Here is a 26937-nt window from a genome sequence, read left to right on the forward strand (position 1 = left end):
CCTTCTTCAACCCAATAGAGGAGTTTTTCTCTGCCTGGAGGTGGAAAGTGTTTGGTCACCACCCACATGACCAAATGTCTCTTTTGGAAGCCATGCGTGCCAGATGTGAGGACACGAGTCCAGAGGACTGCCAGGGATGGATAAGGCACTCCAGAAGGTTCTTCCCCAGGTGCATGGCAAGAGAAAACATTAGATGTGATGTTCAAGAAAACCTGTGGCCTGATGCTAGAGATAGGCAGGATTAGCCCCTCAATTATTTGCTCGAATTACAGTATGTACTTTTAGTTTCTACCTTTTTTTCTCATTACTGTAATTCTGTAAATTACTACAGACTATTGAAGCAAACTGCTAATTTTCATTTACCTTAAATAATTGTTATGTTCTAAAAAATTTAATAAATCATGTGAAAGAATGTCACTCTTTTCTTTGAAGAAAATATTACTTTGTATGAAGTCACTGAAATTGTTCAAACTGTAAAGATGAAAAGTTTGTATTTTCTGTATTGGTGTTTGATGCTAGTGTTTTTACTCTCAGTGTGTTCTGAGTGACAGTGTGTGTTATCTCAGTGAGGGTTGTGCATAGTGTTTGGCTGCACTGAGCGTGTTTTGAGCCATGTGTTAAGAGTTGTGTTGCTTGGAATGAGTTTTGCAGGTGATGTGAACTGTTTAGCTCAGGTGACTGTTGGTAGTGCAGACTGTAGTTAGAGTTTTGCACATGTGACTCCAGTTGTGCCCACTGTCGTTTAGCAATCGAAAAAAACTGTAATCCTTAATGTCTTGGAGCATACAAGCAATCAGTGAGGTAATGACCCTTGACCTTTAAGACACACATGGATTATCTGTCATGGCCCTTGACCTTTAAGACACACATGGATTATCTGTCATGACCCTTGACTTTTAAGACACACATGAATGAACTGTCATGGCCCTTGACTTTTAAGACACACATGGATTAACTGTCATGACCCTTGACTTTTAAGACACACATGGATTAACTGTCATGGCCCTTGACTTTTAAGACACACATGGATTAACTGTCATGGCCCTTGACTTTTATGACACACATGGATTATCTGTCATGGCTCTTGACCTTTAAGACACACATGGATTAACAGTCTTGACCCTTGACTTTTAAGACACACATGGATTATCTGTCATGACCCTTGATTTTTAAGACACACATGGATTAACTGTCATGACCCTTGACTTTTAAGACACACATGGATTATCTGTCATGGCCCTTGACCTTTAAGACACACATGGATTATCTGTCATGACCCTTGACTTGTATGACACACATGACTGTAAATCATGGCCTTTGGATTTAAGACACAAATGGATTAATATTATTCCTTATTATGGCTCTTGACCTTTAAGCATGGCATGGATTAACAGTCATGACCCTTGACTTTTAAGACACATGGATTATCTGTCATGACCCTTGACTTTTAAGACACACATGGATTATCTGTCTTGGCCCTTGACTTTTAAACACATATATGGATTATCTATTATGGCTCTTGATTTTTAAGACACACATGGATTATCTGTCATGACCCTTGACTTTTAAGACACACATGGATTATCTGTCATGACCCTTGACTTTTAAGACACACATGGATTATCTGTCATGGCCCTTGACTTTTAAGACACACATGGATTATCTGTCATGACCCTTGATTTTTAAGACACACATGGATTATCTGTCATGACCCTTGACTTTTAAGACACACATGGATTAACTGTCATGACCCTTGACTTTTAAGACACACATGGATTATCTGTCATGACCCTTGACTTTTAAGACACACATGGATTATCTGTCATGACCCTTGACTTTTAAGACACACATGGATTAACTGTCATGGCCCTTGACTTTTAAGACACACATGGATTATCTGTCATGACCCTTGACTTTTAAGACACACATGGATTAACTGTCATGGCCCTTGCCCTGATAGTGTGACTGTTTTAAATGACGCCTCACCTCCTGGCTACACTAGTGACCATATCCATCGTGCATCCCGCAAAGGCGGAGGTGTTGCTAACATTTACGATAGCAAATTTCAATTTACAAAAAAAAAAATGACGTTTTCGTCTTTTGAGCTTCTAGTCATGAAATCTATGCAGCCGACTCAATCACTTTTTATAGCTATTGTTTACAGGCCTCCTGGGCCATATACAGCGTTTCTCACTGAGTTCCCTGAATTCCTATCGGACCTTGTAGTCATAGCAGATAATATTCTAATCTTTGGTGACTTTAATATTCACATGGAAAAGTCCACAGACCCACTCCAAAAGGCTTTCGGAGCCATCATCGACTCAGTGGGTTTTGTCCAACATGTCTCTGGACCCACTCACTGTCACAGTCATACTCTGGACCTAGTTTTGTCCCATGGAATAAATGTTGTGGATCTTAATGTTTTTCCTCATAATCCTGGACTATCGGACCACCATTTTATTACGTTTGCAACAAATAATCTGCTCAGACCCCAACCAAGGACCATCAAAAGTTGTGCTATAAATTCACAGACAACACAAAGATTCCTTGATGCCCTTCCAGACTCCCTCTGCCTACCCAAGGACGCCAGAGGACAAAAATCAGTTAACCACCTAACTGAGGATCTCTATTTAACCTTGCGCAATACCCTAGATGCAGTTGCACCCCTCAAAACTAAAAACATTTCTCATAAGAAACTAGCTCCGTGGTACACAGAAAATACCCGAGCTCTGAAGCAGGCTTCCAGAAAATTGGAACGGAAATGGCGCCACACCAAACTGGAAGTCTTCCGACTAGCTTGGAAAGACGGTACCGTGCAGTACCGAAGAGCCCTTACTGCTGCTCGATCATCCTATTTTTCTAACTTAATTGAGGAAAATAAGAACAATCCGAAATTCCTTTTTGATACTGTCGCAAAGCTAACTAAAAAGCAGCATTCCCCAAGAGAGGATGACTTTCACTTTAGCAGTGATAAATTTATGAACTTCTTTGAGGAAAAGATTATGATTATTAGAAAGCAAATTACGGACTCCTCTTTAAACCTGCGTATTCCTCCAAACCTCAGTTGTCCTGAGTCTGCACAACTCTGCCAGGACCTAGGATCAAGAGAGACGCTCAAGTGTTTTAGTACTATATCTCTTGACACAATGATGAAAATAATTATGGCCTCTAAACCTTCAAGCTGCATACTGGACCCTATTCCAACTAAACTACTGAAAGAGCTGCTTCCTGTGCTTGGCCCTCCTATGTTGAACATAATAAACGGCTCTCTATCCACTGGATGTGTACCAAACTCACTAAAAGTGGCAGTAATAAAGCCTCTCTTGAAAAAGCCAAACCTTGACCCAGAAAATATAAAAAACTATCGGCCTATATCGAATCTTCCATTCCTCTCAAAAATTTTAGAAAAGGCTGTTGCGCAGCAACTCACTGCCTTCCTGAAGACAAACAATGTATACGAAATGCTTCAGTCTGGTTTTAGACCCCATCATAGCACTGAGACGGCACTTGTGAAGGTGGTAAATTACATTTTAATGGCATCGGACCGAGGCTCTGCATCTGTTCTCGTGCTCCTAGACCTTAGTGCTGCTTTTGATACCATCGATCACCACATTCTTTTGGAGAATTTGTAAGTCGCTCTGGATAAGAGCGTCTGCTAATTGACTTAAATGTAAATGTAATGTAATGAGAGATTGGAAACCCAAATTGGTCTACACGGACATGTTCGGGCCTGGTTTAGATCTTATCTGTCGGAAAGATATCAGTTTGTCTCTGTGAATGGTTTGTCCTCTGACAAATCAACTGTAAATTGCGGTGTTCCTCAAGGTTCTGTTTTAGGACCACTATTGTTTTCACTATACATTTTACCTCTTGGGGATGTTATTCGAAAACATAATGTTAACTTTCACTGCTATGCGGATGACACACAGCTGTACATTTCAATGAAACATGGTGAAGCCCCAAAATTGCCCTCGCTAGAAGCATGTGTTTCAGACATAAGGAAGTGGATGGCTGCAAACTTTCTACTATTAAACTCGGACAAAACAGAGATGCTTGTTCTATGTCCCAAGAAACAAAGAGATCTTCTGTTGAATCTGACAATTAATCTTAATGGTTGTACAGTCGTCTCAAATAAAACTGTGAAGGACCTCGGCGTTACTCTGGACCCTGATCTCTCTTTTGAAGAACATATCAAGACCATTTCGAGGACAGCTTTTTTCCATCTACGTAATATTGCAAAAATCAGAAACTTTCTGTCCAAAAATGATGCAGAAAAATTAATCCATGCTTTTGTCACGTCTAGGTTAGACTACTGCAATGCTCTACTTTCCGGCTACCCGGATAAAGCACTAAATAAACTTCAGTTAGTGCTAAATACGGCTGCTAGAATCCTGACTAGAACCAAAAATTTTGATCATATTACTCCAGTGCTAGCCTCTCTACACTGGCTTCCTGTCAAAGCAAGGGCTGATTTCAAGGTTTTACTGCTAACCTACAAAGCATTACATGGGCTTGCTCCTACCTATCTCTCTGATTTGGTCCTGCCGTACATACCTACACGTACGCTACGGTCACAAGACGCAGGCCTCCTAATTGTCCCTAGAATTTCTAAGCAAGCAGCTGGAGGCAGGTCTTTCTCCTATAGAGCTCCATTTTTATGGAACGGTCTGCCTACCCATGTCAGAGACGCAAACTCGCTCTCAACCTTTAAGTCTTTACTGAAGACTTATCTCTTCAGTGGGTCATATGATTGAGTGTAGTCTGGCCCAGGAGTGGGAAGGTGAACGGAAAGGCTCTGGAGCAACGAACCGCCCTCGCTGTCTCTGCCTGGCCAGTTCCCCTCTTTCCACTGGGATTCTCTGCCTCTATACCCTATTACAGGGGCTGAGTCACTGGCTTACTGGGGCTCTCTCATGCCGTCCCTGCAGGAGGTGCGTCACCTGAGTGGGTTGATTCACTGTTGTGGTCATCCTGTCTGGGTTGCCCCCCAGTGGCAGAGATCTTTGTGGGCTATACTCAGCCTTGTCTCAGGATGGTAAGTTGGTGGTTGAAGATATCCCTCTAGTGGTGTGGGGGCTGTGCTTTGGCAAAGTGGGTGGGGTTATATCCTTCCTGTTTGGCCCTGTCTGGGGGTGTCCTCAGATGGGGCCACAGTGTCTCCTGACCCCTCCTGTCTCAGCCTCCAGTATTTATGCCGCAGTAGTTTGTGTCGGGGGGCTAGGGTCAGTTTGTTATATCTGGAGTACTTCTCCTGTCCTATTCGGTGTCCTGTGTGAATCTAAGTGTGCGTTCTCTAATTCTCTCCTTCTTTCTTTCTCTCTCTCGGAGGACCTGAGCCCTAGGACCATGCCCCAGGACTACCTGACATGATGGCTCCTTGCTGTCCCCAGTCCACCTGGCCATATCTGCTGCTCCAGTTTCAACTGACCTGAGCCCTAGGACCATGCCCCAGGACTACCTGACATGATGACTCCTTGCTGTCCCCAGTCCACCTGGCCATGCTGCTGCTCCAGTTTCAACTGTTCTGCCTTACTATTATTTGACCATGCTGGTCATTTATGAACATTTGAACATATTGGCCATGTTCTGTTATAATCTCCACCCGGCACAGCCAGAAGAGGACTGGCCACCCCACATATGCTCTCTCTAATTCTCTCTTTCTTTCTCTCTCTCGGAGGACCTGAGCCCAAGGACCGTGCCCCAGGACGACCTGACATGATGACTCCTTGCTGTCCCCAGTCCACTTGACTGTGCTGCTGCTCCAGTTTCAACTGTTCTGCCTTGTTATTATTCGACCATGCTGGTCATTTATGAACATTTGAACATCTTGGCCATGTTCTGTTATAATCTCCACCCGGCACAGCCAGAAGAGGACTGGCCACCCCACATAGCCTGGTTCCTCTCTAGGTTTCTTCCCAGGTTTTGGCCTTTCTAGGGAGTTTTTCCTAGCCACCGTGCTTCTACACCTGCATTGCTTGCTGTTTGGGGTTTTAGGCTGGGAGTCTGTACAGCACTTTGAGATATCAGCTGATGTACGAAGGGCTATATAAATAAAATTTGATTGATTGATTGATTGATGTTACGCCCTGGTCGAAGTATTTTGTGTTTTTCTTTATGTATTTGGTCAGGCCAGGGTGTGACATGGGTTTTTGTATGTGGTGTGTAGCTTAGTGGATTGTAGCTTAGTGGGGTGTTCTAGGAGAGTCTATGGCTGTCTGAAGTGGTTCTCAATCAGAGGCAGGTGTTTATCGTTGTCTCTGATTGGGAGCCATATTTAGGCAGCCATATTCTTTGGTTGTATTGTGGGTGATTGTCCTGAGTGTCTTGATGTCCTTAGTCTGTGTTAGTTTGCACCAGTTAAGGCTGTTTCGGTTTTCACTACGTTTATTGTTTTGTAGAGTTTGTGTTTTGGATTCGTGTTACGTTGTGTAAATAAACATGGATCACAATATACGCGCTGCAGTTTGGTCCGACTCTCCTTCACCATTAGAAAACCGTGACAGTGAAGGTTTTTATGGCTTCATGAATCAATGGTCCCATTCCTTTCCCTCGCAGTGTGACAGCCCTCCTCTATTCAGCACTGTGCCTGTTACCTGTATCCTGTGTTTGGCCCTCCAGAGTGTTACTAGAACATTCCCAAATTAAGAAGGTAGGATGCTGCTCTGACAACAGGGAGACAAATTGAAAAAGTCTGTTCTGAGAGAGCCAAGGAGCCTCACCAGTGCATCACTTAGGGAAATGCCCACTGGCTCCCTCAGTGACATATAGATACTATTAGGAACCCACTCTGCTGTTGGAGAGCAACATGAACCCACCAGGATCAATGTAGCAATGTGCAGAGTGTGCTTTATATGGGAAAGGAATCAGCAACTTATTTTCTGAGAACCCCCCTACTTCAATGAGAGCTGAACTCAATAATGAGTGTAGAACAGTGTTTTAAAAGCTCATATTTCCTTACAAGTTTGACATTCTACCTACTTAGAGCCACAGAGTACTAGAGTCACTAGCATTGCTCCCCTCAGATGAGGTTGTATCTGTCCCCTTCCCGGGGGATGGCTGGCTGGCTCCTCGTTCTCCTGACAGACAAAGGGGAAGGTTCAGTGGCCTTTGTCACCTTGTCATCCTCTCCCTGCCAGGCCACTTATTATGATCCTCTAATGGCCTTTTAATAACCACATATTAGCCTGGAGGTATTTGATGGTAGGGAGGCTATTTGATTGAATCAGAGAGTGAAAACAAGTGTTTTATAATGGTATATGTTACATGCAGCAGGCTACAGCCGCCGCCTCCCTCTAACACAGCCCTGTTGCCACCTGTCTGTGATCGGGGGGATGTTCTAATGATGGAATAAATTAGCAATGTGGTTTGGAAGATATATTTCAGTAATAATATCTATCTTTCCAGCCCAGCCTCATATCCAATTTGCGCATATGTGTACAAAATGTATTTCAGCAGATTGTGCGTTTTTGTGCATTTTTGTGTGGTTCAATTCGTTCGAAAATACACACATTTATGTGCTACTTAACCTAACCCTAACTCCAACTGGACCTAAACCAAACCCCCACCCTACGGACAGACAACTCTTTAACCCAACCAATGGGTCAATCTACAAGTGGGCAACCATGGAGCCCACAACTTTGGCCGGCTGCGCCCGGACCCCTCCGGCCTATGTGCATATCTGTGGAGTGCACCCCCTCCCTTCCCCCCTCCGGTTTCCACGTGTCAGAGATGGAAGTGGATCAACCGACTCAAAACTAGAAACCAAACTCCAGGGTTGCACTATGCTTTCCACATCCGTTGACAAGCGGACCTAGACATCATGACCACACCACTCGATATGGACACATGGCAACCAACCGAGGACCAAACCTGCATAATGTGCGCAATTCAAGGGATTTTGCTGATCCTACATCGAGTTTAAGAACAAAAATTAAATACATGGCAACCAACCGAGGACCAAACCTGCATAATGTGCGCAATTCAAGGGATTTTGCCTGATCCTACATCGAGTTTAAGAACAAAAATTAAATACATGGCAACCAACCGAGGACCAAACCTGCATAAGGTGCGCAACTCAAGGGATTTTGCTGATCCTACGAGTTTAAGAACAAAAATAAAAAATATACTATCGCGTCTATATGGTTGTTGAAAAGGCTTGTGTGTAGCCTACTGGTTAAATTTGTGTCTTTTCGCCCGAATTAAGAATCACATAAATTGGTGTCAATTTGTGTCTTTTCACACGAATTAAGAAGCACATAAATGTGTGTCCATTCTCACGAATTAAGCCAGAAAAACGCACAAAAACACACGCAATTTGCTGAAATGCATTTTGTACATATATGCACGAATTGAGACTGTGTTGATCTTTCATACTATCCAGGCCCCACTCAGTGTTGAACAGTATGGTCTTAGCAGATAGCAGTGCTGACTAGGGCCAGCAGCACAGCAGCATCCAAACAATCAAATGTATCGTAACTTATGAATCTTTTATCATTTTACTTCAGGGGAGAATAAAACAAACAATCTATCATGTCAGTGGAGGTGGATTTTGCTACTAGAGCAATACACCCCCTGCATTATTGAAGACCTAACCCACTGAGACATGAGCCATGCTTTGTGATCTAATATCCTGCCACTATATTTCAAAATGAAGTGAAATGTCATTTTTGTATTTTTCTATCTGCTAGTCATATCTGAGCGTGGCAGCTGCTTGTAATTCAGTGAGTTTACTGTGCAGGCAAAATGCTTGGCCATACCTGCCTCAGGACCCAATTATCTTGTAATTTTCCTTCTAAAAAGGCCCCTGCTTCGGGCCATATTCCAGGAAAGGAATTGGAATGTTTCTCTCCAAAACACAGATAAGCTATTAATGCACCAAGAATTAAGGACACGAAAGAGAGAAAAAGGCAAACATGTGACTGTGAAATGTGAAATGTCAAAGACTCCCAGAGCAGTAGTGTTTACTGATGTTCCTGTCAGACTGTGGAAATGAGGCCTGTATTTCTGGGTGTCAGTTTTCATGGTAGAGAAAACTCATCCCCTAAATGCCATATCGGAGTAATGTTGGGTAGCTGTTACCGAAACCAGAGTGAGCTGAGATGATAGAATTTAATTTCTGCAGAGATTCAAAATCTCCCAATGTTGTGCATACTTCTTATTATGCAACAATATTTAGATGGATCATTTTGCATGTTACGTTTTAGTCATTTAGCAGACGTTCTTTCCAGAGCTATTAGTGCATTAGTCTCCAGATAGCTGGAGATCTCCAGACAACATCCCAATCGTAGTGAGTACATTTTCCCTCAATTAAGTACTTATCAGCAAAGTCAGTGCTAGAAGACAAGTGCCATTTCTTTTTTAGGGGTTGAGTATAGCCTGAGGGTAAGGAAGGGCCCTTCCCCCTTGAAGATGATGTGTGCTTCGACTGAAAGCCAGTGGAGTGTGCGGACGAGCTGGGTGACATAGGAGAACATGACGGCGGGCTGCGGTGTTCTGGGTAAGTTGCAGGGGTTTAAGCGGGTAGCCCAGCCAACAGAGAGTTGCAGCAATCAAGACGGGGGACGACAAGTGCCTGAATTAGGTCCTTTGTGAGGAAAGGTTGTACTCTATGGATGTTGTAGAGTATGAGCTTCCAGGAGCGAGTCACTGCTTTGACATTTGCAGAGAACGACAGGGTCACGCCAAGGTTCTTTGCACTCTGGGAGGGGGACACGGTGGAGTTGTCAACTGTGATGGAGAGGTCTTGGAGCGGACCTGTCTTCCCGGGGAGGAAATACAGCTCTGTTTGTTTGAGGTTGAGCTTGGATCCTGCTGTACACAAGTTCACAGGGGGTTGCGGCCATTTAATTCTAAAAACAGCTTTTCTGTCATCTGGGCACAGAAAACAGTACCTTTTGTAGTCTCTTCATGTTACGTTGCCATTTAGCTCCAGATCAAACTAGTGTAGGCAGTGGTTTTCAGCAAACAGAAGACGTTGGGCATATCACAAAATGTGTCCCAGATTTCTCACCTTAGTACCTTAGCTGAATCATATTATTCTTTAACCAACATCAAATAATTGTCTAATTTACACAGTTCTTCTAACACAGTGCTGTTCTGGTGGTGCTGCGAACTCAACATCCAGCAGTCTTTCAGGGAAAGGTTACAGCGCTGTTCTGTTCTGGAGATGCTTTTCCCTCCACTCCCAAAGTGAATAAGTATGTGACAGCATCGCAGAAGCAATTAGGTCTTTAGGGGATTAGCAAAGTACAAAAAAGCCATGTAAAGCAAGCAGCAATTGAACACACAGTTGTGCTATCAAAGGTTGCTCAGTGAAAAATATACATATGTTTATAAATGTGCATTTGTTGGTAACTCCATTTCTGGTATGGCATCAGAACATGGGAATAACCATTTTAGCTTCTTCTCGTGTTTCAGTCTGACTTCAGCAGAGCCCTAACTCTTCTCTGTTCTGGGCCGTATTGATTCACATGATTATTGTGTGCTTAAAAGCTGTAGGGCTCTTTTTCCGCCTTCCCTCTGACCTTATGAAGACTAATATCCACTTTAAGTTAATGTAGGCTCAAATTCAGGGCTTTGTGCATTTCAGTCTTAGAAAATGAGCCCTGTACCAGGTAGAGGTAAGCAGTTTTGAGCCATTGTGGGTTTACTGAATGTTATTTCACCTCTGATAGATTCTGTACTTAGTTCCCACTGTAATATCTTTGTCTATATATCATGTAATAGGTCATCAGTCAAAATGAGATAATGCCTTCTATGTTCCACAGTCTGTACCTCCCTCCAGGAGATTGGCATTGCCTGCATTTTCCCTTTGTAGGGAATTTCGTTGCACTGTGGAATAAATGTGGTGAGGCATTTGAGATGAATATTCTGACCACAGCCTTTTGAGTTATAGACAGACAAATAAGAGTGAGATTCTGTACACATTAGTCCTTGGTGGTTAGTTGAGGTCTGTGTAAAGACTCTCTCTGTTGAGGCTAACAGCAATTTTCAAGACAGAGAGAGAAACAATGTGAGAGAGAGAGAGAGAGAGAGAGAGAGAGAGAGAGAGAGAGAGAGAGAGAGAAACAAGAGAAACAACGTGAGAGACAGAGAGAGTGGGAGACAGCTAGAGAAAGAGAGAGAGAGAGAGAGAGAGAGAGAGAGAGAGAGAGAGAGAGAGAGAGAGAGAGAAACAAGAGAAACAACGTGAGAGACAGAGAGAGTGGGAGACAGCTAGAGAAAGAGAGAGAAAGAGAAGAGAGAGAGAGAGAGAGAGAGAGAGAGAGAGAGAGAGAGAGAGAGAGAGAGAGAGAGAGAGAGAGAGAGAGAGAGAGAGAGAGAACATGATCGTGTGGTTTCTAACACTCACATAAATGCCAGATAGTTGAACTTTCTTTACTTGAAAATCTCCATTTACCTTTGTCTGCCTACATGACACTGAGGACAAGACTTAATATTAAAATATTCAAGCTGGTTATGTATATTCTATTTGCTGCAGGTGGTTGTTATACAACTGTAGTCAATCCACTCTGACCTTATCCCTTGTCTTAGCAACATGGATCAGGTATGGTAATATTGTTTTCTGGGACGATAGCTTAAAAAGGGATACATGATTGAGAACATTCTAATCACCAGGCCAGGCTGTATTTCTTCCAGCTTGCCATTTCTGCCATTGAGCTGTGGCTTTCTGACAATGAGAAACACAAGAAGCTAAACCACGCAGAACGGTTCCAATTGGGTGAGCTGTCAGTGAATCCTGGCGGGTAATCAGCTATTCTGATGCAGGTCCATGAACCCAGGCCAATAGTCTGGCCCTCTGAGGGCTCTCCAGGAAGACGAGTTGGCTGTGGTGATTAACATTTGCGGCGGGTGACTCATCCATGCTTCGCCCACATCAGACAGACAATTACAGAGACCCTCCGACACTCCAGGAACACCACAGTCCATCCTTACCTTTACAGACCAATGTTATCCTGACCTGATGACTTGTTCTATATGCTACAAGGTGATTATTCAAATGCTATGTTGAAGAAAACTAATCTGCATGCCTCAGATCGTCATCAAAACAGACATGAAAGGAGAGCAGATGGTGATATGTTAAGTTGCTGAAAGTGTTTTACATGATCAACACAATATTTCCACAATGTTATTCTGTGACACTAGTGAAACACAGCAATATTAAGTTTGAACGCTAGGCCCACACTGGCTTACTGTCAGATGTAAAAAGCAGCCATCCACTGTCATGCTTGACCCAACATTAAGTGTGTGACTATATTCTCTCATTGTTTATCTGTGATCTCACATTCTTCCTCAAGCATCTCTGCCCTATTGCTTTGAGGAGACAGCATGAGTAGCCTGCAGTCCCCGGCATCACTGGCTACAAGCACAACACAGAAACAGCATACAGTGTGAAAATCTACTGGAGCATTTAGCAAAAACACTGTTTCTTAGACCACGACCTCCAGAGGTTTGAATGTGCCTGTATTGAAGTCGGTGCTGCATTGGAAGCTGAAACAGACTAACAGAAAGGCTCCATTAGAAGAGCCAAATATTGACTGGTAGAATACAGTAGAATATGTTTGACTGTGGTAGGTTCACTGAGCCTCATGTTGCTCTACTTCCCTGAGATAAGGTCAAATAGCCACAGACTCTAGTGCATCTAGAGCAGGGCTTCCCAAGTTCGGTCCTGGGCACACCAGGTTTTTAGCGGGGGGGGGCAGGACCGAAACCTGATCTAATGGACAGTGCAACTCTCCAGTCCAGAGCTTCATTCAGTGTGTCAACAGCACCGCAGGCCCACAGAGAGGCCTGCCAATCACTGTCAGACCAGAGAGGATCCGGTCCTTTCACCCAGGCAGGTCATGGAGAAATGACGAGAGCAGCTGTTCTGTTTACACGTCACACACTAAAGGACAGGGATTTCAAATCAAAGATTTCAGAGCCCGCCTGATCATTGATTTGATTGCATTTCAACTGGTTTTAATATCATTGAAAGACAAATCATCTTCAACTCTATCTCTGTGGGGTGGAGGTTGTCATACCCAATTGCTGGGGATATCTACTGTAAGATGGTATTTAAGACATGTTCCATTTACGCTACTCTGGAGTTCCAAGCTGTATTGCCACCTGCGGTGGGTGGGGCGCGACCTAGGGGGGTTGTGGGGCATGCAGCAGTTGGGGCAGCGTGGTGCCTGATTCTTCCCTTGACGTGTAGTACCAGTACAGATGGAGAGAGAGCAGAGAGAGAATCCTCACTGAGAAGATGTCCCCTAGCTAGCTGGAAAAAAGCCCTTAATTTCTTCACAGTGTTTTCACTATTTAGTGGTGAATAATCCCTTTAACGAAATACATACTGCAAATGATACAATAAAAATTTTGTTTTAGCAAAACTCCAGGATTTTTTGGGGATATCTGCATAATTACAATTTGGATGGGTAAAATAATTCTCAAAAAGTCCATTACAGTCTAAAGAGAGGGAGCGTTAGTGTTGTGTGACAGTTTGAGATAGCCTTTATAATACAACAGTATCAAAACTGAAATACGCAGACAGTTTGGAGACCAAGCCTGGCATCAATACACAAGCTTGAGCGCAATCGTATGAGTGACACCATGCCATCACTTCTGAAATGCCTGCCTTGGCACCAGTGGACACGCTTGTAAAACCATTCATGCTTGATAAAGTAGCGGTATGCCTCATACCCAGCACTACAGTTGACAACCAGTGTGTCCATTTGGACCGTGTTATCTAAAGTGCGTACAGGAACCGTGAAGAGGAGCCAGTGGACACCATGATGGGGAGAGTCTTATGAGATATACTGAGTACTAAGATATCCTCCACTATCCTCCCCTATCCCAGAGGCACCTAAGGGTGAGTGGAGAGTGATTCATGGTCAGTGCAGGCAGACAGGCCTCCATCCCCAGACCTGCTCCAGTGTAGAGCATGCCTGCCTGTGTCTCTGCCCTTCTCTTACTCACAGCTGGGGGTAACAAATAAATCATCCCTAACGGAGCCAAGTCCTTCCTGTGGTGAGATAATGGATATGGGGCGGGGGGGTAAGGTGAGGTGAGGGCTGCTCTATAATGTCTCCTGTTCATCTGTGAGTAGAGGCTGTCGCTGAGAGAGAGAGAGAGAGAGAGTGTGAGAGAGAGAGAGAGAGAGAGAGAGAGAGAGAGAGAGAGAGAGAGAGAGAGAGAGAGAGAGAGAGAGAGAGAGAGAGAGAGAGAGAGAGAGAGAGAGAGAGAGAGAGAGAGAGAGAGAGAGAGAGAGAGAGAGAGAGAGAGAGAGAGAGAGAGAGAGAGAGAGAGAGAGAGAGAGAGAGAGAACAGTATGCTAGCCGGTTCCATGATTCGAGCCATTCATTCTGCTGTGTAATAGGTTGTAAAACATGTATTCTCATGTGCATTGAACTGTAATAACCTTTAGGTCTCAGAGGGCTGGTAAAACGTAACAGCTGGTTAAAATATTAGTAGCATTACTTGACTGTGACTATTATATCAGTTGGAGTATACTTTATATTTAAATCTTCTCATCCTAGGGATACAGGCTTAAAGCAGCCTGAGTAGTCCATCCACCAAGCAAAAGAGCGTTCACATTTAAAGCTACAATATGTAACGTTTTGGGAGACCTGACCAAATTCATATAGAAATGTGCATTATAGATCTCAATGAAAGGAAGATTAAGAAGTGGTAGATCTGTAATATATGCGCTATTTCTATGCTTCCAGTTCTTAAGTTTCGTTTTGAGTCTTTTACTTTAGGTTTTGTACACCAACTTCAAACAGTTGAAAATACAATATTGTTGGTTATGGAAAATATATTTCACAGCAGTTTAGATGATACAATGATTCTCTACACTATACTTGGTTGTTTTGCCACATAAACTGAAATTAGGTGAACTATTTACATTTTTGCAACCAGGAAAATGGCAGAGTGGTTTCTGCATAGTGCAGCTTTAAAAGAGTTGTATTTTTAAAAATGACACACAGTGTACTTTGTGTTGTGTTGGAACAATAACTTTAGGCAGGGTGCTGAAATTGACTCATCAGCTAGGCTGATGCGGGACTCATTTAAGTGTTAGTCCCTCAAGATCAATATTAACACTAACAATTGTTCAAGAAACATCTGTATTGGACGTTTATAAGACCATGCAGAGCACAGCTATACACTCACACTTCAGGTACAAATGGAGTACAAATGGAGTACAAATGGGGTAACAAACATGAAACACAGAACCAACACTTGATTCTCTTTAGGCAGAGAGAAAGCATCCCATGAGTCCCCGGACAACACTAGTTGTGTATACAGCAAGCCACTGCCACAGAGAAGAACCCAGAGTTAGAGCAGAGTCACAGAATAATGAGGGGGGAGACACATTTGTCCTGGGGACTGGAGATCTCACTTGTCTATTAATAGTCTATTAATAATTGCATTTTCCAGCACAGCAGAGATCCTTGTCACAGGCTGGTTTTCACACAGCTCCCGCCACTTGCATTAATTTGTCCTCCATGTATTGCCTTAAACATGCCAGACAAAGCAAGACAAAACACACACAACGGGTAGGGGCCATTAAGCAGGACAGGTGTGTGTGTACGTGTATACGTGTGTACGTGTGTGTGCATGCATTACATATTGAGCTCTCTCACAGAGGTCTTGCAGCAGTAAGGTGTGCCACAGTTATGGCATTGTTTTGCTTCAACAATTCCTCTCTGAGAGAAAACTACATTGAACAATTCAACAATAAGCCCAAGGAGGTGTGGTATATGGCCAATATACCACGGCTAAGGGCTGTTCTTAAGCACAACTCAACGCAGAGTGCCAGGACACAGCCCTTAGCTGTGGTATATTGGCCATATACCACAACCCCCTAAGGTGCCTTATTATTATTCTACTGGTTACCAATGTAATTAGAGCAGTAAAAATAAATGTTTTATCAGACCAGTGGTATACCACGGCTGTCAGCCAATCAGCATTCAGGGCTTGGCAGCGCTGTATTGTGTCTTATAAACCGCCCAGTTTATAAGACACAATACAGCGCTGCCAAGACTAGACAGGATAAGCATTCTTCACTTTCTGTGTAGTCAGGCTTTCTGTAATGGGTAAATTCACAGTCAGTTTTGTCTAACTGCACATCCAGGTTAATATTATTGCAATTCGCTCTCAACAAAAGAAAGTCTTAGACACGGCCCTGAAGTCAATACATAGTCCTACCAATTACAGCTTCACAGCTACAGAGACTGGGGTGAAAACTCTGCATGATGTTTTCATACCGTACCATCAGTGGGCAATACTGTGACTGGCCGTTGTTCTTTGCATTAGGATAATGCATTTCTTCCGGCTGAAGTGTGACCAGGCCTAGGGGACGACGGCAGCAGAGCATATTGATAACCATCTGGTCCTCCCTCAGCACCATCTCACACTGACTACACCAGGCTGCCTGCCCAGAGGGCCATTCAAATGCAGAGCAGCTGGGCTAGAGTACACCGCCACCTCAACCTCAACACTGCATCACACATCACATACCCAGCATCACACATACCTCAGCATCACACATACTCAGCATCACACACACATAGAATCAAAGATACAGAGGAATTAGAGATATGAAGCATTGGACATACAGAAAGTCAGTGATAGAAAGGAGTCTGTGGTGTTGTACCACCATCAGAAACACAGAAATTCAGAGATCTTGTAAGGTCTCTTTGATTGAAAGAAATCACTCATGTCTGTCTGTCTAGTCTGCGAGACTCTTGATATCTTTTGCATCTCAAACTGCCTCTGCTACTCTATCATAGCTTCGCTTTCGCTTTCTCACAGGTACATGTTTTCTTTTTTGTCAACGTACTTCTTCAGTGTCATTCATAAAAAAAGGTAATTTATTGCTGCTGCTCGAATGGACTTCTTCTCTTCTCTCACTTCCTTGGCTTCTCTCTCAAGAATCTCAAGCGGGGCTGGACTCCTTCTTGTTTTACATTTATATACACAGGGCATTAAGATGTCTGCTCTGTAACAATAAAAATGCATTTGAGTTCATAATATGCATGACACATTGCAAAAATACAATGCATATTATGCATAAAACTGACAAAATGTAATCATCTTTGTATGGGGTATGATGGCAATTAGCTACTTTCTCTATGGCAATTGGCTCAACTTACCAGAGGGCAAACATTTGGACTATATTAGCCCACACAACTACCAGGATACACTTACATTCTAGGTTAAGAACCTCATATTGCAGCTTATAGAGACCCCAACTGATGTATAAAACACTCTTAAAGATATCTACTTTGATTTAGATACAAGTATCTTGAAACCTACAACACATTAAATTCATTTGACTTGGTGAAAATCATTTTTTGGGACCTAACTTGCTTACCGCTTTTTCCATGTGGTTTCTTCCTTCACAGACTCCATTCTAAATGTTGTGTATGGTTTCTTCCTTCACAGACTCCATTCTAATTGTTGTGTATGGTTTCTCCCTTCACAGACTCCATTCTAAATGTTGTGTATGGTTTCTTCCTTCACAGACCCCATTATAAATGTTGTGTATGGTTTCTTCCTTCACAGACCCCATTATAAATGTTGTGTATGGTTTCTTCCTTCACAGACTCCATTCTAAATGTTGTGTATGGTTTCTTCCTTCACAGACCCCATTATAAATGTTGTGTATGGTTTCTTCCTTCACAGACCCCATTATAAATGTTGTGTATGGTTTCTTCCTTCACAGACTCCATTATAAATGTTGTGTATGGTTTCCTAGAAACAAGGGATGGCTCAACTAATCCTTTGGCTCAACTTACCCCTCTCTCCCATATATACTGTACAGTGCTTTCATAAAGTGTTCACACCCCTTGACTTTTTCCACATTTTGTTGTATTACAAAGTGGGATTAAAATTGATTTAATTGTCATTGATTTGTCAATGATCCACACAAAATACTCAAAGTGGAAGAACAATTACATTTTTTGTAAAAATATATACAGTACCAGTCAAAAGTTTAGACACACCTACCCATTCAAGGGTTTTTCTTTATTTGTACTATTTTCAACATTGTAGAATAATAGTGAAGACATCAAAACTATGAAATAACACATACAAAATCATGTAATAATCAAAGTGTTAAACAAATAAAAATATATTTAATATTTTAGATTCTTCAAAGTAGCCACACTTTGCCTTGATGACAGCTTTGCACACTCTTGGCATTCTCTCAACCAGCTTGACCTGGAATGATTTCCCAACAGTCTTGAAGGAGTTCCCAAATATGCTAGTTGCTTTTCATGAAACTCATCCCAAACCATCTCAATTGGGTTGAGGTCGGGTGATTGTGGAGGCCAGGTCATCTGATGCAGTACTCCATCACTCTTCTGCTTGGTCAAACAGCCCTTACATAGCCTGGAGGTGTGTTGGGTCATTGTCCTGTTGAAAAACAAATGATAGTCCCACTAAGCGCAAACCAGAATCACTGCAGAATGCTGTGGTAGCCATGCTAGTTAAGTGTGCCTTGAATTCTAAATAAATAACTGACAGTGTAACCAGCAAAGCACCCCCACACCATCACATCTCCTCCTCCATGCTTCACGGTGAGAACCACACATGCAGAGATCATCCGTTCACCTACTCCGCGTCTCACTAAGACACGGTGGTTAGAACCAAAAATCGCAAATTTGGACTAATCAGACCAAAGGACAGATTTCCAGGGATCTAATGTCCATCGCTCGTGTTTCTTGGCCCAAGCAAGTCTCTTCTTATTATTGGTGTCCTTAGTAGTGGTTTCTTTGCAGAAATTTGACCATTAAGGCCTGATTCATGCAGTCTCCTCTGAACAGTTGATGTTTAGATGTGTCTGTTACTTAAACTCTGTGAAGCATTTATTAGGGCTGCAATTTCTGAGGCTGGTACCTCTAATGAACTTATCCTCTACAGCAGCGGTAACTCTGGGTCTTCCTTACCTGTGGCGGTCCTCATGACAGACAGTTTCACCATAGCGCTTGATGGTTTTTGCGACTGCACTTGAATAAACTTTAAAAGTTCTTGACATTGTCCAGATTGACTGACCTTCATGTCTTAAAATAATGATGGACTGTCGTTTCTCTTTGCTTATTTGATCTGTTCTTGTCATAATATGGACTTGGTCTTTTACCAAATAGGGCTATTTTCTGTATACCTACCCTACCTTGTCACAACACAGCTTAAACTAATTAAGAAGGAAAGAAATTACACAAATTAACAAGTCACAAATGTTAATTGAAATGCATTCCCGGCGATTACTTCATGAAGCTGGTTGAGAGAATGCCAATAGTTTGCAAAGCTGTCATCAAGGCAAAGGTTGGCTACTTTGAAGAATATCAAATATCAAATATATTTTATTTGTTTAACACTTTTTTGGTTACTACATGATTCCATATGTGTTATTTCATCATTTTGATGTCTTCACTATTATTCTACAATGTATAACATTGTAAAAATAAAGAAAAACCCTGGAATGGGTCGGTGTGTCCAAACTTTTGACTGGTACTGTATATATGAAAAATATAACATGAATATATCTTGATTAGATAAGTATTCAATCCCATGAGTCAGTGTCTAATCACCTTTGGCAGTGATTACAGCTTAAGTCTTTCTGGGTAAGTCTCTAAGAACACTTTCCCATTATTCTTTACAGAATTCTTCAAACTCTGTCAAATTGTTTGTTGATCATTGCTAGACAACCATTGTAAGGTTTTGCCATATATTTTCAAGCCGATTTAAGTCAAAACTTTAACGCAGCCTTGGTAAGCAACTCCAGTGTAGATTTGGCCTTGTGTTTTAGGTTATTGTCCTGCTGAAAAGTGAATTCTTATCCCAGTGTCTGGTAGAAAGCAGACTGAACCAGGTTTTCCTCTAGGAGTTTGCCTGTGCTTATCGCCATTCCATGTATTTTTTATCCTGAAAAACTCCACAGTCCTTAACCATTACAAGCATACCCATAACAAGATGCAGCCACCACTATGTTTAAACACATGTTTTATTCTGTACAGGCTTCCTTCTTTTCACTCTGTCAATTAGGTTAGTATTGTGGAGTAACTACAATGTTTTTTAATCCAACCTCAGTTTTCTCCTACAACAGACATTAAACTCTGTAACTGTTTTAAAGTCTCACCATGATCAAAGGGATAATCAAGTTCATGCAACTTCTTATGTGACTTGTTAAGCAAACGTTTACTCCTGAACTGTTTGCCACTATGGCCTATTTATTGCCTTAACTCCCCTATCATACCTCATTTGCACTCACTGTATATAGACTTTTCTCTTGAATTACTGAATGTATGTTTGTTTATTCCATGTGTAACTCTGTGTTGTTGTTTGTGTCGCACTGCTTTGATTTATCTTGGCCAGGTCACAGTTGTAAATGAGAACTTGTTCTCAACTGGCCTACCTGGTTAAATAAAGGTTAAATAAAAAAATAACAAAGGGTTTGAATACTTATCGACTCAAGATATTTCAGCTTTTCAATTTTTGTTAATATGTACAACATTTGAAAAACATAATTCCACTTTGACATTATTGGGTATTGTGTGTAGACCACTGACATAAAACTAGTTTTAATCCATTTTAAATGCAGGCAGCAAGACAACAAAATGTGGAAAGAGTCAAGAGGTGTGAATACTTTTTGAAGGCACTTCAAGTAATATCCCTGTAAATCTGCTAATCCACAATAATCATCTGACTACTGTTGTTGTTGTTGGTGATTAAAACATGAATATTCCTGTTCAACCAACGCAGCAGGACTTGTGTAGCATAAGCTACCCGTCAGAACATAATGCTTCAAGTCGTAGAAGGGATGGAGGAATTACGTTTTAAAACGCTTACAGTGTCCACAGTAACATATAATCAATGGCACAGCCCGGGTGGTGTTCCACAACATGACAGCCCCTTACAAAGCATGTAAGATCCTGGAAAAACAGCTTTCAACAATACATTCAAAAGCATTTCCATGTACACTCACAAAGTCCATTTCTATAGCATCAGTGGGCAATAGGACACCTGTTATCAGAGCAGAATGCCTGCAGCTCAAAGGGAGCTGAATAAGGAGCATGAAAAATACATTCATACAAACATGTGATTACTGAGGCCCTCATCGGGAAGCACTGGCAGCCCTCAGGCCAGGCAGCAATTTAGTGTCTGAATCAGAATACATCAGCCAGGAACAATCAGAGGCTGGAAAAGCCATCAGCAATCTATGGAGGGTGAATATTTATGAGAGTGAAGTGTGTCAGACAGCTACAGATTGTGGACCTTAATATGAGCTAGTTTGATACAGCTGGAAAATAAGCCTGCAGCAACAGGAAATGTGAATTGTGTAGATTATAAATAATGGGCATTTTTATACGGTTGGATGCCTTTTTATTAAGGGAAATCAGGTCTGAAATTTCAAAGTGGAAATTACAAACTTCAGAAGTCTTTTTAAACCTCAAATACACTACAAGGTATGTCCTACATTGTAGGAAAGTTCTCCTGCAATATGGCGATCAAATTAAGATCCCACATCTGTAGATGCTGTACTCTAGGCGCTAAAGATGTCTCCATTTGCTTCAATCTTCATTTGTTTGTGTCGTGTCTGACATGTAGAGCCACTGTTCAACATCTCTGTAAGGCGTGTGACCACATTAAACATTAAACCTGCTAATGTTCTGACTGCTCATTCAGGTGGATAGGAAAAGTGGAGGCTTGAGGGCTAAGTGGTCATTCTAGGAACTGTATTCCAGCACTGAACAAGGCACAGGATCATGTCAACTCTTCATTATCATTATAATCATGCTCGGAGAACTTTAATCAGTGAAAAATGTTTTCTTGAACCATGTCATCATCCATCCCCTACTGACTCCACTTTTATCAAATTATTTGTTTATCTCTCTCCACTATTACATAGTCATTAGCAAAAATGACAAAAAATAACAGAATGGAATTGGATCTGTCAACTCTTTGCTTTAGTTTTTCCATCATCAGCACATTGGGACAGGGTTTTGAATGGGCCTGCCTGTGCCGAGTGGCTCCAGAGAGAGCAGACAAGCCCAACCCTGGAGGAACAGCTACTTCCTCTGAGTCCCACACTACGTCATTACCCATGGTGCAGCTCATCCTCTCCTCTTCTCTCCTCTCCAATCAAATGACAGGCATTGAGACTCAAGTGCCTTAGGGATTGTATAATTACCCTTGACACATAAAGGACTTTTCTCTCCCAAACCCAAACGGATGGAAAGCTTATTAAAACTTCAGAGGGCTGCAGAGTGCAGACAGTCTCCCGGGTTGTTATTGTTGTTATTGGTTATTGTGGCCATTGTGGGTCCCGTCAGTTGACTGTGTCTAAACCCACAGAGTTCTAAACCCACAGAGAGAGGGTTTAGAACATGTTCCATTACCTGCCATTGGATGTGGCTCTTCCTGTCATATTCATATGGTTCAGACATTGAGATTTAGCTGTTCTAGACACTGGGAGAGAGAGGTGTCAGGAACCACTGTGAGATTCATTACTGTACCAATCTGCATCAGAAACAGGCAAATGATATCGCTCCATGTCTTCAATGGATACCTACATTGGGTGCTTACTTATAGAGTCCGTGCCTTCTTGTAAATTATAAAATTGTCCTATACCATGTTATATGGGCTGTCAGAGAAACACATACCTTTCTATAAACTATCATGTTGGGAGAGTCCTCAGGATCTGTTGTCCCCACACCCTGTTGTCCCAGGTCTCTGGATGCCTCCGCCATGCCTGCTGTGTCCTAGGCTCAGGAGGCTGCATGGGCATAAAGAGACAGGAAGCAGAGGGGAGTAAGAGGAGAGGACCAACATCACTGTCAAAAACTATTCATCATACTGTATATATTCATTTATTCAGGTTGCCCAAATAGACCATTTTTGATAGTTCCTCACAGCAATGCTTTCACTTGGTTCAGATATATTTGAAGAGTTTCATTCCAAAACACTGTATATCCATTTTCAGAAATGTTGGTAAATTAGCTTTTTTTTTGTACAGAGAAACAAGTAGTACTGCTAGGTTTTACACAGTCAAATGTAACAAATAACCACATTTTTATAAAGAAATATTAAAATCATACATTATATATATTTGTTTTCATATAATTCAATAAAGTCATATGAAATCTGTATGTAAAACTTTTGACATTTTTTTTCATTGACAACAGCTCTCAAAATACAGCCCGGTACAAAGCCTTGGCAGTAATGCAGCACAGTGAAGTGAAAATGAACTAGCTAACTATAAGCCAAGAAAAATGTCAAGCCTGTAAGTCCAAGTGGCAGAATTCCTTTGCAACAATAATATATAATCGGGCATTGCATAGCCTTCCACTGATTAGCTATAGATACTCAATGGTGTTCAGGACATTAATGAGTCAGAAACTGTAAATAGGAATGATAATAGGTAGATCGTGTGTTGTGCATATCAGCGCTGACTTTGCTGATAACTGCTTTATTGAGGAAAAATGTTCTTATTACGACTGTGATATGTAGTTGTCTCACCGAGCTGTCTTAAGATGAATGCACTGTAAGTCGTTCTGGATAAGAACGTCTGCTAAATGACTAAAATGTAAATGTAGGTGATGTGCAATAAGCATATCGCTGAATACACTGGGCCACTATAGTTAAAACCTTGACCATTTGCACAGCTAAGACACCATTTGCCACACAGTGTGCTTCACCTTAGATCAGACTTGCCAGTCCTGTGTACTCTCATGATGTAAGGATTAAAATTCTACCGTAAGCGATTATACATGACCTCCATTCAATATCCATCCCACTACAGCTCTCTCTCTCTCTCTCTCTCTCTCTCTCTCTCTCTCTCTCTCTCTCTCTCTCTCTCTCTCTCTCTCTCTCTCTCTCTCTCTCTCTCCCTCTCTCTCTCCCTCTCTCTCTCTCTCTCTCTCTCTCTCTCTCTCTCTCTCTCTCTCTCTCTCTCTCGATTCATTCTGTTTAACTAATGGTTTTCATAACTTCACAAGTCTACAATCGTATCCACCTCCAGTTGAGTTGTAGTGTGCATCAGATTGGTATAAGCATTTGTAATCATCCATCAGGCAGCAAAAAAGACAGGATTACATAATTTGACACATTCATAATTTTGGAGTAGCCCTACAAAGAACAGACAGAGAGGATAACGCTTCCAGGAACAGTTTTATATATATATATAAAGCCTTATCATACGCCTGACTGGGCTTTTCATTTGAATAACTATTTGTGTTCCACTACCGGAAAGTCTCATGGGTTATTGTGGTTTATCTGAAGGGAGGATACACTGTGTGTAAGAAAACATTACATTCTGAAACAGCAGGGCGCATGCTTTACAAAATGACATGAAATGAAATGTTCATACAGGGCATGAATCAGTAAAACAACATTTTGTCTGAGAGCAGCCACTGGTGAGTGAGTTTCAGTGCAATTACATAATTGTGTCTTGAAATGTGGCCACTTGCTGCATTGTAATCCACAACAAACAGACTATAATGGTAAGAGAATCGGATTGAGATTGAATACCTTCAATAGCCGACTAGCTGCACAGCACTTGACACGTAAGTTTGTGTTGAGTATCTCATAGTAATGATTTCAACTGTTGAGCACACAAAGATCATTATGCTATGGAGGCAGGAGGCAGTAATCATGCACATGATGGTACTATCAAGCCCCTTCTGATCCAGTGTTGTTATTGCCACCATGATGATGGATAGAGGAGCTGTCTGCAGCCCACATTGATTAGCAGAATGTCTAAGTAACCAGGAGTTCATAAACTAAGTTAACATCATATCATTTTATCAATTTTTCCTACCATTTGACATTCTGTATGAATTATATGACACCTACAAGCATGCAAATCTAACCTCACAGAACACCCGTCCCTTAGATGTCTGTGTTAGAGTCAACCGGATGGAACACAGGCACTGACATACAGACACTGACATCTCCATGCTCACAGACAGAGACAGCCCCAGAACCACAACAAGCAGATCAGCACACCGCTGGACAATATATCAAATAACTCCTGCATTCCCTCAAAAACAAACCGATTAACAAACCATTGACACTCACCATCTAATCCTATAGCCTCAACAGGAGACTCTGAGCTGTGGGGAAGAGTTGATGTACAACAGGCACAAAACAGACATGCAGTTGATCATGCACAGCCAATCCCCCTCACCCACACCAGCCTGCCAATACAATGCTCCTGACATCTCCCAACTAATGAAGCATTCATTCATTACCTTAGCAACAAAATAATGCCTTGTCCACTGCTCCCTGTTTTGCTGTCCTTATCAACAAGCAGCAGACAGGTTCATGATATAATTGGCGGGGGGGGGGAGAAAAAAAAGAAAAAAAGAGTGGATGAAAGCAGTGGAGCCGCGAGAGAGCGCAGCTGGTTGGTCACTGCAGTATTCCTCTATTCCTCCTCTTCTCCAGTCCTCTGCCTGCCATGGGAGGGAGCACGGAGTGGAGCGGAGCAGTCAGAGGGATCCTCGCCTCGAAAGTGTGCTCCTCTCTTCCTGTGTGTGTGTGTCTGTGTGTGTGAGGGAGAGAGAATTAGAGAGGCAGATCGAGTTGGGAAAGGGGGAGGGACGGAGGAAGAGAAGATGAAGTGAAAGAGAGAGGGAGGAGAGAAAGACAGAGAAAAGAGAAAGCCTGAGTGAGAGAATGGTTGAGAGAGAAGAGATGAGATGGAGTGAGAGAGCTTTGGATGCTGGGGAGCAGAGAGAGCGGTATACACTGCAGCAGCGCCCACTGATGCTGAAAATAAGAATCATTCCATTAAGAGGACACTGAAATTGTAATAAAGGCCAAGTTACACTTTGACTGTACAGAGTGAATGTGAAATAAGCTCTTAGTGTAACAGGATTCTTCTGTTGAAGGAGAGGCGGACCAAAACACAGCATGGTTATTTTGATACATCTTTAATGAAGATGATAAATTAACAATATACAAAAACAAGAAACGTGAAAAACCGAAAACAACCCTATCTGGTGTAACAAACACAAAGACAGGAACAATCACCCACAAACCCTAACACCAAACAGGCTACCTAAATATGGTTCCCAATCAGAGACAATGACTAACACCTGCCTCTGATTGAGAACCATATCAGGCCAAACACAGAAACAGACAAACTAGACACACAACATAGAATGCCCACTCAGATCACACCCTGACCAAACAAAACATAGAAACATACAAAGCAAACTATGGTTAGGGTGTGACAGTACCCCAAGGTGCGGACTCCGTCCGCAAAACCTGAACCTATTGGGGAGGGTCTGGGAGGGCATCTGTCCGCGGTGGCGGCTCTGGTGCTGGATGTGGCCCCCACTTCACCATAGTCTTAGTCCGCCACATTGTCCGCTTTCGTGGCCTCCTAACCACGGCGACCCTTCTAAATGACCCCACTGGACAGAGGGGCAGCTCAGGACAGAGGGGCAGCTCGGCACAGAGGGGCAGCTCGGGACAGAGGGGCAGCTCCGTACTGGCTGACGACTCTGGCAGATCCTGGCTGACTGGCGGCTCTGGCAGATCCTGGCTGACTGGCGGCTCTGGGAGATCCTGGCTGACTGGCGGCTCTGGCAGATCCTGGCTGACTGGCGGCACTGGCTGCTCCTGGCTTACTGGCGGCTCTGGCTGCTCCATGCTGACTGGCGGTTCTGGCTGCTCCATGCAGACTGGCGTCTCTGGCTGCTCCATGCAGACTGGCGGCTCTGGCTGCTCCATGCAGACTGGCGGCTCTGGCTGCTCCATGTAGACTGGCGGCTCTGGCTGCTCCATGCAGACTGGCGGCTATGGCTGCTCCATGCAGACTGGCGGCTCTGGCTGCTCCATGCAGACTGGCAGCTTGGGCTGTTCCATGCAGACTTGCGGCTCTGGCTGCTCCATGCAGACTGGCGGCTCTGGCTGCTCCATACAGACTGGCGGCTCTGGCTGCTC

At 42.7% G+C, this 26937-nt stretch overlaps 1 protein-coding gene across 5 annotated transcripts in view; it reads right to left on the reverse strand.

The window, feature by feature from the left end:
* The window catches only part of LOC118368327 (regulator of G-protein signaling 6-like), a 64178-nt gene extending 38635 nt beyond the window's left edge, over nt 1-25543 (reverse strand). For 2 of the 5 annotated variants that reach the window (XM_052496871.1, XM_052496867.1), the window contains exons 1-2: nt 25236-25543; nt 22647-22759 (exon numbers count right to left, since the gene is read on the reverse strand). In XM_052496871.1, coding sequence (XP_052352831.1) covers nt 22647-22733 — 87 coding nt within the window. In that variant the 5' untranslated portion in view covers nt 22734-22759; nt 25236-25543. Of the gene's footprint in view, nt 1-22646; nt 22760-25062; nt 25211-25235 lie in introns of those variants that run through there. The other 3 variants (XM_052496869.1, XM_052496870.1, XM_052496868.1) reach the window with 2 other exon arrangements.
* Between the last annotated feature and the right edge of the window lie 1394 nt (nt 25544-26937).

The sequence above is a fragment of the Oncorhynchus keta genome, chromosome 35 (genome assembly GCF_023373465.1).
Source record: "Oncorhynchus keta strain PuntledgeMale-10-30-2019 chromosome 35, Oket_V2, whole genome shotgun sequence".
NCBI lineage: Eukaryota > Metazoa > Chordata > Actinopteri > Salmoniformes > Salmonidae > Oncorhynchus > Oncorhynchus keta.